Source organism: Anser anser, assembly GCF_964211835.1.
Source record: "Anser anser genome assembly, chromosome: 12".
In the NCBI taxonomy this organism is placed as follows: domain Eukaryota; kingdom Metazoa; phylum Chordata; class Aves; order Anseriformes; family Anatidae; genus Anser; species Anser anser.
This window is the reverse complement of record NC_139733.1, coordinates 17,096,399-17,111,675: the sequence shown is the minus strand read 5'-3', so window position 1 is coordinate 17,111,675 and position 15,277 is coordinate 17,096,399. Positions and strand designations below refer to the sequence as shown.

Genomic DNA, 15,277 nt, shown 5'->3' with positions numbered 1-15,277 from the left:
TATTCAAATTTTCATTTGTTTGGGAAGTACTTCTACAGGGCCTCATGGAAATGTTAGCTGTATGTTTTGTGTCCTGTTCCATCCCAGGTATGTGCCTCTCTGGTCCTAGCACTCCTCAACTCCAACATGCATATTCCTGTGCTGTAAACTCAAAACTGGGCAAAAACTAGTTTGTTGAGTTAAAATGGTTTCAAATTCTTACTCTCCTGGGGAACTTGTCCTTTTCCAGGGCTAAGGACAAAACCTCCTGCTGGCATCCCCAAGGCTGAAGCAGGGCACTGTGGGATGTGAAGCAATTAAAAAAAGTCAATGTAGGATGAGTCTGGGCTCTATGTTTGTAGAACAACGAGCCTTTCTGATGAAGGAAATGATGCCTCAGATCAGGATGGGTTCAGTTCTCATCCGAGGGTGGAGGGAAATCCTCTGGACAAAATAAATAAATCTAAATTGGAATCTGGAATGTTTCTGTGGGATTTCCTTCTAAAACAGATGTGAATTAATCCATTCTGGTTCTTGTCCTTCTGTCAGTTGCTCTTTAGTGATGACCTTTGGGTATTTTTACAACATGCATCATTTCATCGTTTAATTTTTAAATTAATATACTTCTCTTCTTAAAATTAAACTTTAAGATGTATTCTGCAATGACGGCAGCCTAAACTCATTATAAATGACTAAAATAAAATTATTTTTTTCATGTTAATAAACCCTTCCATAAAAATAACCGTTGGGAGTATATATTCGCTGCCAAAATTCTGAAGAATGTCAAATCACTAAACTGGGGAAATTACTAGCTAGACACCTGGAATTGGAGCTTCTTGAGTAATAAACTAGCTTTTGACAGCTGTAACCTCTTTTGCAGGTGCAAAAGGAACATTTTCTTTTTATTTTATCCTTTTTCCATCAGTTAATGACTAGAATATTACAAGTTGTGAAAACAACTAGGAGTTGAAACAACAGCAAAATTTGTTTACCCTCTTCCATCTTATGAGTAAAAGGAGTGTGTGGGAGTCTGATCAATTCTGATCTCAGAGAACATGGAAAGACGTAAAAAATAGCTCAGATGGCTAATTGCTGATGTTATTTCTACTCTTAGGTACATCAACTACCTCGAAATGCAATGAATATTTTAATAATGTTTCCTAAAATGTTCAGGACACAATTTAGGTCTTTTTAAAGAGTTCTCTGCATACTTTTGTTTAGAAGCAGCATGACACAAAGCACTTTAAAAAGGTAATTGAATGACTGAAAATGTCATGTCCTATTTTCTCCCAAAACAAATGTAAAAATCAAGACAAGATAAATGCAGATGTACATATTGATGTACATATAGTTTTAACATGTTCTCTTAGTTAACAAAAACAAATATTAACTACAACATCAAAGCTACCCTTGTTTGCAATTAAGCATTTCTGTTCATTGAGAGTCTTTGAGAATAACTCTTTCTTATGAATATCTGTTAGAAGGCAAAAATGCAATACAAACTGAGCTTATCTGAATTTGGATTTCTTGGTTCTGATTTAAATCACAATTAACTAAACTGATTTAAATCAAAGTGATATAATTGGTCCATCCCGCTTTGAAACTAATTAAGGGTGTGCCTTGAAAGCATGCTTATTTCACTGTTCTGACTCAGTGGGTTCTCAGTATTGCTCAATTCTTAATAAATCACAGCAAGTGATGGAATTCTTATTTATTGCAGCAGTCTCAACATCTGAATTTTAGGCCACTGAAGAATAGATTAACATTTATAATTGCTACGTTGATCAGTAACGCAAATTAAAAATGGGAATTTCAAAACAAATTAACCTTTGCAACATGTCATGTGAAGACAGACAGACAGTGGAATCACTGAAAGGCTTCCCTTCTTGAACTGATTTGCCACAAATCAGCGGATCCTCCTTGCTGCTTTACTGCTCTGCAGCAGGAGGCCTCTGGAGTCTAAATGTCCAAAAAATAAACTCTGATAACAGACAGAACAACATGGACTGTGTGAGCCTGACAAGTAACTTCACTGGTGATCATTTCTTTGAGGTTTTCCAGGCAAACTTGAGTATTTCGGGACTAAGACTAGAATTTTTAAGCTAAGACCAATAGGGTATATATATAATTAGATGCATGCAGGCTCTGACTTATTGAGGTTTGTACTTCCCTATATCTATATTTAACTTTTAATAAGACATTGCTATAAAGCAATCGGTGGAAAAAATGGTCTTCTGTCCCCACTTGTTCTGCCTAAAATCTGCCAGTCCCACATTTTGCTGAGAACCCTTCAGTGCTCCTTTGATTTTGATGCCACCATGTGAAACCTGAGGAGGTCCAAGGCTGCTCCTTCCATGCCCAGACACCCACAGAGGAGGAAGTCACTGCCAAATACAAGCAAATGTTGCATCCCATGGAGGGATGTGTGAGGCAGTCTAAGGCTGGACAGCTGTGGAGGGCAGGAAGGAGCAATGGCATTGCCTATCAGAGCAAACAGCTTCAGTCTCTTCTCTTGCAGATATGTCACCGCCTGGGAAGCTCTTGTCAAATGACACAGCTGATGAGGACTTCAAACTCACCATGCAGTGCTGTCCCAAGGAACAGAACACAAGGTAATTGTGCTCTCCACATAAGTATGTATGGTTCATTCTACCACCATGGTCTATGGGCTCCTGGAAAGTTGCTGTTTTCACATTAGCAGTGTTCTGCCCAAAGTTTCAGTTCCTATTGAATACCTTCAGTGTGAATCAACGATGAGTGAAGGTGAATGGTGAAGAAGTATTTCCTGTTTCTCATATTTTAACTGTGCCCCTACAGTCCTTACCAGTACTGAGTAGTGTGAAACTGACATGGACTACATGACCCTTTAGTCTCACCCTGTGGAAAATGCTGGATTATGCAGATGCTTGTGAACATGCTTTGTGCAACAGTACAGCTATTGTGTAACTTGTCTGTCTTTGATGAGTGGACTGACATGGGGGGAAACTGGTGGCATTATCTCCTGATCCCAGGGCTCCAGGAGGAGACAGTTAGGGAACTAAGAGTGATACTAAATCTTCCTATGAACAGAATGTTATTTTTTTCCTAAACAAAACTAAGACAAATCTAAAACTAAAAGAATCTAATCTAAGCAGAGGAGAATAAACACAGAACTGTGTTGAGTATTGCCATTGCAGCTCACAGGGAATGGCCTTTTTGGTAATAGGAAAGCAAATCCAGGGAGGATCTTAAAGCCGTCTAGACCTGAGCAGTGGGAATGCAGAAAGTTTTCTATGTGGTAAAACACGGGTGAACAACCTACCTCCTGAAGCTATATAGCAGGGTGCAAATGGCACTTGTTGAGGTTCAGCAGTCACAGCATGCAGGGTGGGGACAGTCCTCCTCTTCCTGCTGGGGCTGTGTGAGGTACTCTTGGTTTCTGTCGGGCTGAAGGCAGCAAAAAGTGGTTGGTAGGTGAAAAAGTGCTGATGTGGTGGTATTGATAAGGCTACTGAATAGTCAGCCAAATACTTGGAATATTTTCCAAAAGATTTGGCAGACAATACTGGGTTGCAGTTCCCACCCAGAGGAAAAAAAAAAAAAAAGTACCTGTCTGCCTCGTTCAGTAGATGTTTGCAGCTACTGGTAATGTTGTTGGCAACAGGAGCCTGTTAATAGACAAAGTGATTCCTCTTCTAATGCATGCAAAGATTGTGCAACTTCCATAGATATTTAGTTAAACATGTCCTGCTTTGCATACCTCATTTTTCTCATATAAATAAACTGCAGTTTGTTCAGGAACCTCTCCCTTTGCTCATGTTATATTCTTTGCTGAATACTTCTCCCCACTAAGGAGAATGAAGCATTATTGCTTATAGATTCTTTCCAAAATCAAACTTATTTAGTCCGGTTAGCCTTTCTGATCTGTCTTACTACTGATATTTATACAGATGCACTGTCAAAACCAAATTTATTGCAATGTTCATTGGACTGACTTTGAGGTTATTTGTAATGTGGTTGGATGGCTATTTATTAGACTTGTCACAGTATATATTTAACACATCTATAGCTGTCTAGCTGGGATTATGACGTAAAGCAGTATTTATTATATATAATGCAACAAATGCTACAGAAAGAATAATTTTTAAGAAAGATGCAGCTAGCAGAGTAATGGAAGCACAAAGAACAAGAAATGTGGTATTAAATAGCAACTCCCAGCCGGGCTGAGGGAGGGGAATATTGAGGATGTGAGGAAGTCCAGGTGCAGATTTCAAGCTTTTTAAAGTGCACCAGCACTCTGTTGAACAGCTGACCTTTCCCTCATGAAATGGACATTTTTCATTTAGAAAAGGAAATGAGAATCTTCTTCTTTGATTTCTGCACTGATTAAATAGAGTTAAAGAGTTCTGTGGGACCATTTTCTGTACAAAACAATTTCATAACAATCAAGCATTTCACAGGCAGGTGTTACTTTGACATTTTTAATGTTTCATGTTAAGGTGGTATTGACTATTGTATTTCATTGTGATGAGTTCAAATTACTTTTTTTATATCAGTGTTTTATAATTTATATCAATTTATAATTTATAACAGTGTTTTATAATTTCTTATTTAGGTGAGTGTTTCACTGTTTTGCAATCATGACACTTTTTTGCACCATCAGACCAAAATATTTTAGTCTATCTTAACATTTGAGATGTTTTGTTTTGTTTTGTTTTAACTACCATTTAAGTCAGAAAATAAATACAAATGTTGAACTTCCAATGAATACATCTGGATGTGGCTTGCTTGCAAGGAAGATGAGATTGTAAGGGCACAGATTTTCCAAATAATTACAAATTTCCTTTAAAAATAGTTTACTATAATCTTCAGAAAATGCAAATTCTTTAGAAAAACAAATCCCTAGCTTTCGTACACAGATGATCTTGAAATATTTCATTGAAAAAGTTTGTTGAGTTACTTCTGTGGAACAGATAAAGCCATTTCTGTGGGAGGATGTGGAGGGGAGAGGAAATGAGGCCACTGGCAGACCTTGCAGGTGCGAGGGACTTTCCATTTCTCGTGGAGATGCAGCAGGGAAAGGAGGGAGTGTGTGGTGAAAGGAGTTGTTCTCCTTTTTCTCGTGCCTCTTTTTTTGCCCTTTCTCATGGCAAAAGAGCACATCTTCAGGCAGTGTCACTGCTGAACGGAAGTAGTGGGCTCCATCCTAGCTTTCAATTCCCCAGATTAATTCAAGTTGTCCAACCCAAGTCCCATGGGATCACCTTCCATGCACATAGTGGGACATGGTTTTAAGGAGTGACTGTGGCTGCTGGGGACCAATAAATACATATTTATCCATTCCTTCTTTCAGGAAAAAAAAAAATAACAAAGAGCTGAAATACTTCAGTCTTTACATACTAGAGCCCAGAATGGTTTAGGATGAGACATGGAAAGGCATGGGGGAAAACTTCTTGTCTAGTCACACCCATGGACTGCAAAGAGTTTTAATAATGATTTTCAAAAAAATGAGCTTAGCCACTAGCTAAATTCAAGCTAACACCAGTGGGGAAACTACAACAGGTAATTCCAAGAGACCATAAGTTTTCTTAAATTCATTAGAAGCCTGTGGAGACTTAAAGAGAACATAACTGAAAATAATTACATAGGAATTATGGAGTTCAAGTAGAATGCGTTAGTCTGCTCAAACAAAACTTCAGGGGAGATGAATTAGAGTGGATTATTAGCATATTCCACTTTTTTAAGACATTTTGCCAGGAAGGAAAAACAGAATTATGTAAAGGAGCTGAAGGTTCATGTTTCCATAATAGCTATATCTGCACTATCCTACCTGAAAAAATAATTCTCTGCAGGTGGTGTTGCTGTTGAATATTTTTGATTTCTTAGCTATTTTATTTTTCCCCTGTAAGCAGCCCTTTTGAGTACGAATATTAACCCACAATCCTCTTTTAGCTAAAACTTCCTTTGGCTGCATCACGCCTGGGTGATGGCTCTTACAGGGAGCAAAGAGGAACAAGTAAAAAAGATTAGAAATATGCTTGCAATAATTCATTTTTATTTGAGCTCATTCATTCTAATTGTTCTCCTGAGGCTCGATCCAGAGCACAGCAAAGCCCAAAGGGGCTCACTGGGCTGTGGGTCAGGTTTTTGGGTCACCTGTGCATGGTGAGGGGAGAATAATGAGCAACACACCGCGTGGTGCCAGCTCCTCTGGCCTTATCCTGATGACAGCAATAAGGATTTGGCCACCGATTTCACTAAATGCAGTCTCAGGGCTGGAGGAGGGCATCGCCAGTCACTCCTGCGGCAAAAGGCAGCCACAGACCTTAATGCTCAGCAGGCTGGGGTGTGTGTCCCAGTAATGCAGCTGACCGTGCCCTGATTAACGGGGGCACATTGTGCCCCGGTGCTCTCCCTGTAGAGTTAGCTGTTTTCTAGATGACAGTGGTCAAAGAAGTTGTGGAAGTCACTGCAGGGACTTGGTGTGATTATAAATATGTTTCTATATGCAATTAAGAGTGCTGTGATGGATGGTTTGTACTATCCTCTGATATAAGTAGGCTGGGATTAATTATGTGTTTTACATACAGAACTACATATATTAAAAACTGTCTAGAGTGCACTTTAATTCTTCTTTTTATTTTTCCTTAATAGAATTTTTTAAGCCAATTCAAAAAGTTTGGTTTTGTACACATAAGTTTCATTCACTGCTCCCTAGATGTGGCATCAGAGGGAGAAATGAGATCCAGGGACCCTTGCCATTAATCTTGCCATTCCCTTGCCATTAATCTAATAAAGCTCTACTTTGTTCGTAATTTACTACACCCTTCAATAAGCATTGTAATATTTGTGCAGGGCAAGTATATAAATCATTGTTGCCCTTCTCTACTTTTTTACTTATCTGGTTCTTTCAAGGTCACTAACCTACCTTATAGCTTTCATCTGGTTTAAATATTCTGCTATTACCTTTTACACCTCACTTCCTAGTCCATGCCCATTTAGATATCTGCAGCTGCTTCTTCTCTAATAGCTATTGATCCATGTCTCCTTGCTAAAGGTTACCAACTTCATCAGCAGTAATGATATAAATTAAATCTGTTAAGATTCATTTGCATCTTTTTGCTGATTAGAGAGGGGTGATTGTTCTCTGATTTTGGTGTTACTGACCAGCTTTACTGCCTAGGATATCTGAAACAGAAAAATTATCTTTAGTAAAATGTCTCCATTTTGACAGATGTAGACGTCCAGCCTCCAGGTCATGCAGAGAGGTTAATCAATCCCTACTGACCTTCCAGAGCCTGAAATGTCGCTGGGTAAGGCCCCAGTCCAGCAAAGCACTTAAGGATATCCTTAAGTAAACATGTGATTGGTCCTGGTTTTAGCATGTTTTGGCAAGAAGTGCCTTTCAGAGTAGAGCATCTTGGAGGATGCTGCTTCTTGGAAGGGCTGTGTAAGACCAGGCTCTACCAGTAGACTATGGTAGAGGAGACTATGAGGGAAGGGAGCCTAACACATGGGCATGCCAGCTGCAGGCCATGGTGGGGCACTCGCTCCTCCCTGTGTGATGGATATCTCCGTGGCTCTGCTGTGGACAGCCTCCACGGAACAAAGCTGGGACTGTTATCAGTGCAGCATGAAAGAAACAGGGCTGGAAGAGACCCAAGGAGATCATCTCATCTGACCCTACACAAAGCATTCCTGACACTTGTTTGTTTAACGTGTTTCTCTAACCCTGCCAGCAGCAGTGAGCCCCCAGCCTCCCCAAATGATCTCTAGTGCCCAATGGTCCTTGCAGAAGGGAAGTTTTTATAGTGCTGAACTTAAGTCTCCCCTGTTGCGTTTGAGCCCATTACTTTTTGTGTTTTCCCTGTGGATGTGGACCACAATTTATTGCCTCCCTCTCTGCAGAAGCCTTTTACATAATTGAAGACTGTTATTATGTCTCCCCTCCGCCTTCCCTGCTCTAGACTAAATAGCCCAGATAGGAGGATGAAAGCTGGAATGGGGTGTCAGGGAAATGGGGTTAGAGGAGGAAATCACAAAGGGATTAGTCCTGCTTCCTGTCTGTATAGAAATGGATGTTTCCTTCTGAACGACGGGGGTGTGGAGGGAGAGACGTGGTTGTCTGTGCTGGTGATTCACTACCGCAGCTCCCAGACCTGGGGCAGACTGATGGGATGCTGCCTCACAGCCTAGGGAAGAGGGGCTTGCACTGGCCTCTGCTGAGCTGCGATGCTCCTATCCAACCTGTGTGCTTGGGAAATGAGTTTAAAATTTTGTATAGTGATGAGGAACAAACCCAACTCACAGGTCAGCCCTACCACAACAAATGGTTGTGTTTCTATGTATCACAAAAGCAGTTTTTAGGTGCTGTGTTACACAGACAGATAAAATGATATGGTAACACCGTCACCCTGCAGCAGCATCCCAGTAGCCCCGCCACAAATCCTGCTGGGGACCCGGAGCCCTCTCCCGCGATGCCCAAAAGGGCTTTGGCCAGGAGCGAGGCCTTCACCACGGCTCCGCGCCCTGCCTGCGCGTGGGACGGGAGGCCACCCACCACACACGGTGCCTACATGTGTTTCACAACTTGATTGCTGTTCATAAAACCAGCACGTGGAACAGGAAAACACTGTCTGATCCAAAACGCCTCGGGGCGCATTATGTCAATGTCACATACATTAGGAAAGTACAGCAAGCGCTCCGAGTGGCTTCTTGTGTTTGGAGCTTTTTTCTGTTATTCATGTCTGCTGTCAGAGCTGTAGCACGTACGCAGCCTTGGCTTTGTGGCTGTCATAACCTGCAGGAAACAAAAATAGCTCCCAGCTTGGAGATTTCCAAAAGCACAAGGTGGGGGATAACGTAGGGAAAAAATGGCTCTTAACCACTTAACAGTCACAAGCAGCTTTCAGTGGCACTCTTTGTTCAAATCACACCAAGAAGAGTCTCTAGACTCCTGGCTACGTTAGATCACAGTTTTTTTTTTTTTATATCAGAAAAAAGCTGGCCTTGAAGAAAACCAAAAATTAAAGGCTGTTTTAGAGTAGCAGAGAAGTACTTTGCATTGCCAGCACATTGCCAGTGAGCTCCAGCACCCCCAGCCCCTCTCCAGCTCACCCACTTGCTCATCTCTGCAGATGTTAAGACTTTCCAGTTCAATTTCACAGTAAAAAAGCTTCATAAATTACAATCCAATTGATTTTTTTTTCAGCTGTCCTTTCCCCCCTCCCTCCCCAGTGTGACTTGGAGAAGACACTTATATTCCCGAATTAAAACCACATTTGCCCAAGGCCGAGAAGGGCGGAGGCAAGGGCAGAAGGGAGAGAAACCCTTTTGTTCTCTTCCTGATGGTTCCCCCTCACCTGCCAGGGCCAAGTTCCAAAATAATGCCGAACAGCTGAGGTTAGCCAGGGACATCTAATCCCGGAAAGCTGACTCTGAAATCCTGCACCCGTACACGGTGCTCGTGTTTCATCAAGAGCCATTTACCTGTGATTCCCCCAAACCTCCGAGGAAGTGTGAGAATACGTACAGGTATGTGCTTATTTAATTGGAAAAAAAGTACAAATTTCTTTTTGAGAGTCAGGCACAAATGACACCAACAGCAGTGTCAATGCTTATGTTTTTAAAGGTAAGCATGCTCAGGAACTGTGCTGCAGACATACTAGGGTCTTCTGAGTGTACCCTGAGCAGCTATGTCTATGGGATGTACAAGAATTGTTATTCTCAGACAAAGGAAGAGTTGAATCCTCCTTCCCTGATTTTCACCGATGGGGAAAGATCTCATTGGAGCTGTGAAAACAGGCATTAAAGCGTCTTGTATTTTGCTGCAATGCCCTGTTTGCTTTCAGAGCAGGTATAAGGATCACCCTGGCATCACAACGGAGAGAAACCTCTGGGGGTTCAGCACACCTTGGGGGTGAATGTGGCAGCAATGAGGGAAACGCACCTTCCCAGGCATGAACAGGGACCAAGAGGACATGTTGGGTAAAATTGTTGCTGTTTTTTTTGTTTGCAGTCAATCAGTAGCAATAAAATGCTATTCTTCTCAGGGAAGCTTTTAATTTTTCCAAAGAGAGTTCCCCAGGTTGCCCCATGTATTCCTGACTCACAGCTAAAACTCCCCATCAGCTCCACTGTGCCCTTCGCCAGCAAGTATATTTCTAGCAGCCTGGTTTGTTGCTGTTTGCTTTAAGAACAGAAACTTTTTATTAAAGAAAAAAAAAAAAGTCCTTCATTTTTGCTGTTTAGCCACTTGAACGTGAGCACTGAAAATATTATTTGTATGGGATAAAGGAAATATTTGCCTTAAATTGTCTCATCTTACTAATTGGTTGCAATGGAGCTACTTGTACGTAGGCAGTGAAAAGCATCCAGTCCCTCTGCTTGAATTAGGGCTTCACAATGCTTGTATAAATGCTCCCAGGGGAGAAAACAAGCAGAAGTTGCCAGGTGTTTGGGGCTGCCTGTCCCATGGAGTCATCATAGACTCCACAAGGACATCACTTGGGTGTCAGAAAAGAACAGCTCCTGAAAAATTTAGAAGTTTCTGTAGAAGGTGAAACTTTAGAGAATATTGAGAGTTTTAAAATGATATAAAAGTGGAAAAAACACCTGGGAAATATTTTTTTCAAGTCCTGACGTAAAAGGTACAGCTACTTTCTGTTGTTCAATGTCAACATCATTGAGGGCATGCTAATGTGCAAAGTGCTGTTTATCGATGAAAAGTAAAAGTATAAATCCATAGTCTGAATTTAAATCAGAAGAGGAAATGATTAATATAAAGGATTACAGTACTACAGTGTAATTCCCCTGAGATGCAAAAACATTTCATGTTTGAAAGTGACTTGAATATAGTAATCTTCAAATATTCATGGCTGAAAAAGTTTTCTAAATGCAGCCTCCAAAATAGGTGTCACGAGACAGCGATTATGCCCCGAGCTGATTTCAAAACCATGGCAAGTAATGTTGTTTCGAATAAACACAGTGTGTTATTGACAGAAATGGAAGAGGGAAAAAAAATCCTCTGGGTCTGTGTGTCAAGAATGGAGAAAAAGAGGGAGGAAAGGTTAAAGCTGGAAGGGTGGAAAAGCTGACTGGGAGGAACAAGCCCGTTCGCTGCTCAGCGCCCTGCCTGTGCAGGTTGCGTGGTCGTGACCTGCTCCTCCGCGACGTGGGCAGCCGTGCTCCCTGCTGCCGAAGGAGGTCAGGAACCTGCTTTGGTCTCTGTTCTGTGGCCACGTTGCTGACCCCGTGCCAAGGTGGGAACGCCTCTGAGTCGAGGCTGTGGGACCGCACTCATCCTGCTGAGCGCCTGGCTGGCTTGTCCCGTGGCAAGAGGGAAGTCTCCATCGGGCCGAAGTGCGAGTAACGCGGCAGCCCCATGCGGGAGGCTTGCATAAAGTGGTGCAGAAGGTGTTTGGTGTTAGTTCAGCTCTTAGCAGTCTGGGTTACAGTGACCTGCAAAGGCCCTGCTGGTGTGGTTGAGGCAGGGATGGACAGGGACTTAATTAAGAGGAGCTGGGGATGAAGCAGAGGGAAATGAGTTGTTTGTGCAGTTACTGCTCGAGGACTGAGTGACACCTGTTCTTCCTGCTGTGCCCCCAGGCTACACACTTTATCATCTCTGCTTGCAAACATCCTTCTTTCCTCCCAGGTTCATGCTACCTTTTTATTTTCCCTCAAATTGTCCAATTGATTAGCATAATTTAGTTAAATTCAGTAATTGTTTTCTGCTTGTACGTACCTTTGAAGTTAGCTAGAAGACATGCCAGAAGCTGCTCTGATTTCCCCACTATACCAACTGAAAATTAAATAATAATAATAATAACAAATTAACGTGCAGATATTATCTCTCCTTACAGACTCACATCGTTTGTATCACTTAGCCCTGAATGCCAAAACCCATTTCTCACTGCCTCAGCCCCCTCCTGTCACGATGAAGCCAAGGCTGGTGGGATGGCGGCTGGGCCACCCCGGAGCTCTGCCACCTCTGCAGGACAAACCATCCATTTCCCTGGGGCAGGCTTTGTCTTTCACCTCTGCTCTGCAAAATACTGTCCCTGAGTAGTTTTACAATGGCAACCTCAGCTAACTCTTGTCTTGTCAGTGGCACTGTCCTAAAATTCAGCTCTGCCGTTTGTCACCATTGAGGTGGTTTGCAGGAGATGCCAAGCAGCAGCACTAATCGTTGTATGGACTCTAATTACTTTTTGCTAAAATATCAGCAGGGTACACTCAAACGCAGTGCTGATTTGGGTGAGGGACTTGCAGGTGCTGTAGCATGAAAACAAACTGCAAAGTAGCTGCCCCATCATTCAGCTCAAGTCCAGTTTTTCAGACTGATTTTTCCCTCTTCACAGGGCATCTGTCAGGATTCCTGCTCTGGAAAAGAAGATCAGAGCAAACGGGGACCGAGGAGAATAAAAGCTGACCCAAACCTTTGACCCAAAGTTAACATAAAGCCAAATGAAACCTTAGAGGTTTGTAAATGGTCATGAAACACTTCCACCTCCTGCCCACCCGCCCCTTAACTTTTGTTTCTTTATACTCCTGTGCTTACTATTTCTAATTGAAAGTCTAATGTAAAGCCCCAGTACGTTAATGAAAAGAACTTCCAGAGATTGTAGTGACTTTTGATTCAACCTCCCAAAGAAAGGAAATAATTTCTTTAATCAAAAACTTTTTAAACTTAAGAGAAAACAAAGCTTGAGGAGAGATGGAAAAGCAGAGGCCAAATGCAATTTTCTAGCACGTGTTCTTGGTACGAACCATGCCCAGGAGATTGATATGGACATTGTTACTCAGAAAAAAAATCACTGTATAGAAACAGAGAGTTGCTGAGCTAACAGTGGACTGATTTAATAAGCTATAATGTCTGTTCGCAACAACTGGAAAGCTTGCTGTTATTTACTGTCAACTTGTGCTGTAGAAGAATACCACGGGTAATCAGCTGGCATTTATGACCTGAAGTTTGCATATATACGTGAGAAACTGAGTCTCTTTCTTTTCACCAAAATAGCAAGAAAGTGCCAATTACATGAAAACCTCATTAGGAAAATAACTCTCTGTTGCTCATAGAGTTTTTAACTTTCTAAGTGACTTCTGTCGGAAGGGGGTAGAAATGTGATAGTTTATAGGGCTTAATAAAACCTGAGCTTCCCTGAGCTACGCATTAGATGGTCAGGATAAGAGAGTTCTTGTCTGAGATCTATTCACGGATGATAGAATCAAGGAAGGTTTGTGAAACCAGCTCAAACAGAAATTAAGATGTGGCTTTTTCGGGGTGATTGTTATGCTGTTATTTGGTGATGTGACCGTAGTGACTGTTCCTATGGATTTATGTTGCTGGTTCAGAGTTTGGTCTCCTGTAAAGTATTAACCTGCCTGGAGCCCTTATTTGCACATACAAATTGTGTGTTTTGTGTGCACAAACTGGTATGGCCGCATATTTTGCTTGCAAATACATGCACAGCTTATCTAGAGAGTTATTTCCCAATATTTGTGTAACAGACACAGTTTTGATTTTCACAGTCACCGGGCATATGCACATGAACAGCATGTGCTCCATAGACTATTACTCTGCCTTAATGGAAAACGCAGATGTGGGATATGGTTCTGGGAAGACTTTGCTCATAAGCAGCTACTGCTTGTTCGTAACGATGCTGTGAATGAGCGTTATTTTGTTATTATTTATATATTAATTTTATGCAGCTTTTTTTTTTTTAATTCTCACCCACTCTTCATTTTCTTTTTGTCTCCCTGTTGTCTTCCCCATTCTCACTCTGACTAGATTTTCTGTTTCAGAGCTCCTCCAAAGTCTTCTCCAGCATCATACCTGGGTTGCCTTGTCTCTGCCAGCAGCACACGTGCTGTCTCTCCTGGAGCACCTGAAAACAGTGACAGCATCTCCTTGCTGGGGGACGTCATGGTGAGATGCTGAGAGGTTCGCTGCTTTCACAACTTTGGCTGGCTTGTCTTTGGATGGTTGGTTAGTTCCAGCCATGCACTAAGCACTGCTCAGCTCCTAAAAGGAAACACAGAGCTTGACCCAAGGTGCTGGCTGAGTTCTGAAGTGGGGGGAGGAATCCTACTGACAGAGAGTTCAGGGACAGAAGAAATGATCCTGTTTGCTCTTGTCACTCAAAATTAGAAGTTGGAAAATTCTTTGTGTTGGCCCAGTGACAATCAGTTTTGGCTGTCAAAGCTGTTAGAAATCTCGTGTTTTTCTGCCTGCTCGCTTGGATCCACTTTTTCATTGGCTGCTGTGGCTCAGCTAGTGTGAGTTTTTTTGGTAAATGTTTGATCTGTTTGTTTCTAGAAATCTTGCAGGGCGTGAATTACTGGAAATGAAGCAAAATGTACCAGACAAACTCAGTGCATTCTTTTCAGCTCAAAAGGGACTCATTTGTCCCTTTTCTCCTTTTAGACATTTCCTCTTTTCTTTCTGGCCTTGTTGTATTATTTACTTCATGGGCCATTTGTTACCTGATTTTTGGCGAAATATCAGGGAAATTTTCCTGACAGTGAACAGGAAAGAGATGTCTTAAGGGAAAAACAACAGTTTCTTTTCCTGGGAGAGCTGGAAAATGAGATGAGCTCCAATGTTGTCCTTGCTGAGACAAAGTTTGGGGACTGCGGTGTGCTTTGTTGGACTCAGCTGTGCAGCTGGTGAGGCTTGACCAGCTGGGCTTTTGGTTCATTTTTTCCTGGGGTGTGTTAAAGTTGATATTTCTCCCTGGAAATCTTGCCTCCCTGCTGTGATGGACAGAGGTACCATCGTAGGTGAGCTGAGGTCCATGCGTGTGACTCTGTGGAGGCTGTGGGTCTTCTCATCTCAGGGTGTGAACATCTTTGTAGCTACAGGCATCCCAAGCAGATAGTAAAATGAGCAACCATCTCTCTTGAGTCCTCGGCTTCCTTAGCACAGCTGAAACGGGCTTACACCCAGTCTGGTCTCAGTAAACTTTTCACTTCTGCAGCTTCTCCGAAGGTTTGGCTTTGCTCTGGGATTGCCCTGACATTCAGCTGCTCTGCGGCTGTTGGGTTGCTCTCTGTCTTCTCTCCAGCTAAAAGTTTATAGCTGGGCTGCACAAGCTTGTCCTAGCTTTGGAGCGAGCTCAAGCTGAGGCAGCTCCAGATGCAGCTTGCAGCCTGCCAGAGAGGCTCTTTGACAAGCCTGTTACTACAAGTTCACCCCAACCGGCAACTCTGGCAAACTCAAAAAATTTGCATGAAGTTCATGTTAGTTCAACATGAGCTCGCTGTGCCAGCAATTCAGTAGCTGCTTCACACCACTTGAAGCCCAGTCGAAAAATTT

General features: G+C 42.2%; 1 protein-coding gene across 1 annotated transcript in view; it reads left to right on the top strand.

Annotated features, from left to right (window-relative positions):
• Positions 1–15,277, top strand: part of LOC310880291 (uncharacterized protein) — an 88,372-nt gene that overhangs the window by 66,058 nt on the left and 7,037 nt on the right. The window contains exons 7-8 of the mRNA XM_083795851.1: positions 2,498–2,591; positions 13,765–13,888. Coding sequence (XP_083651977.1) covers positions 2,498–2,591; positions 13,765–13,888 — 218 coding nt within the window. The remainder of the gene's footprint in view (positions 1–2,497; positions 2,592–13,764; positions 13,889–15,277) is intronic.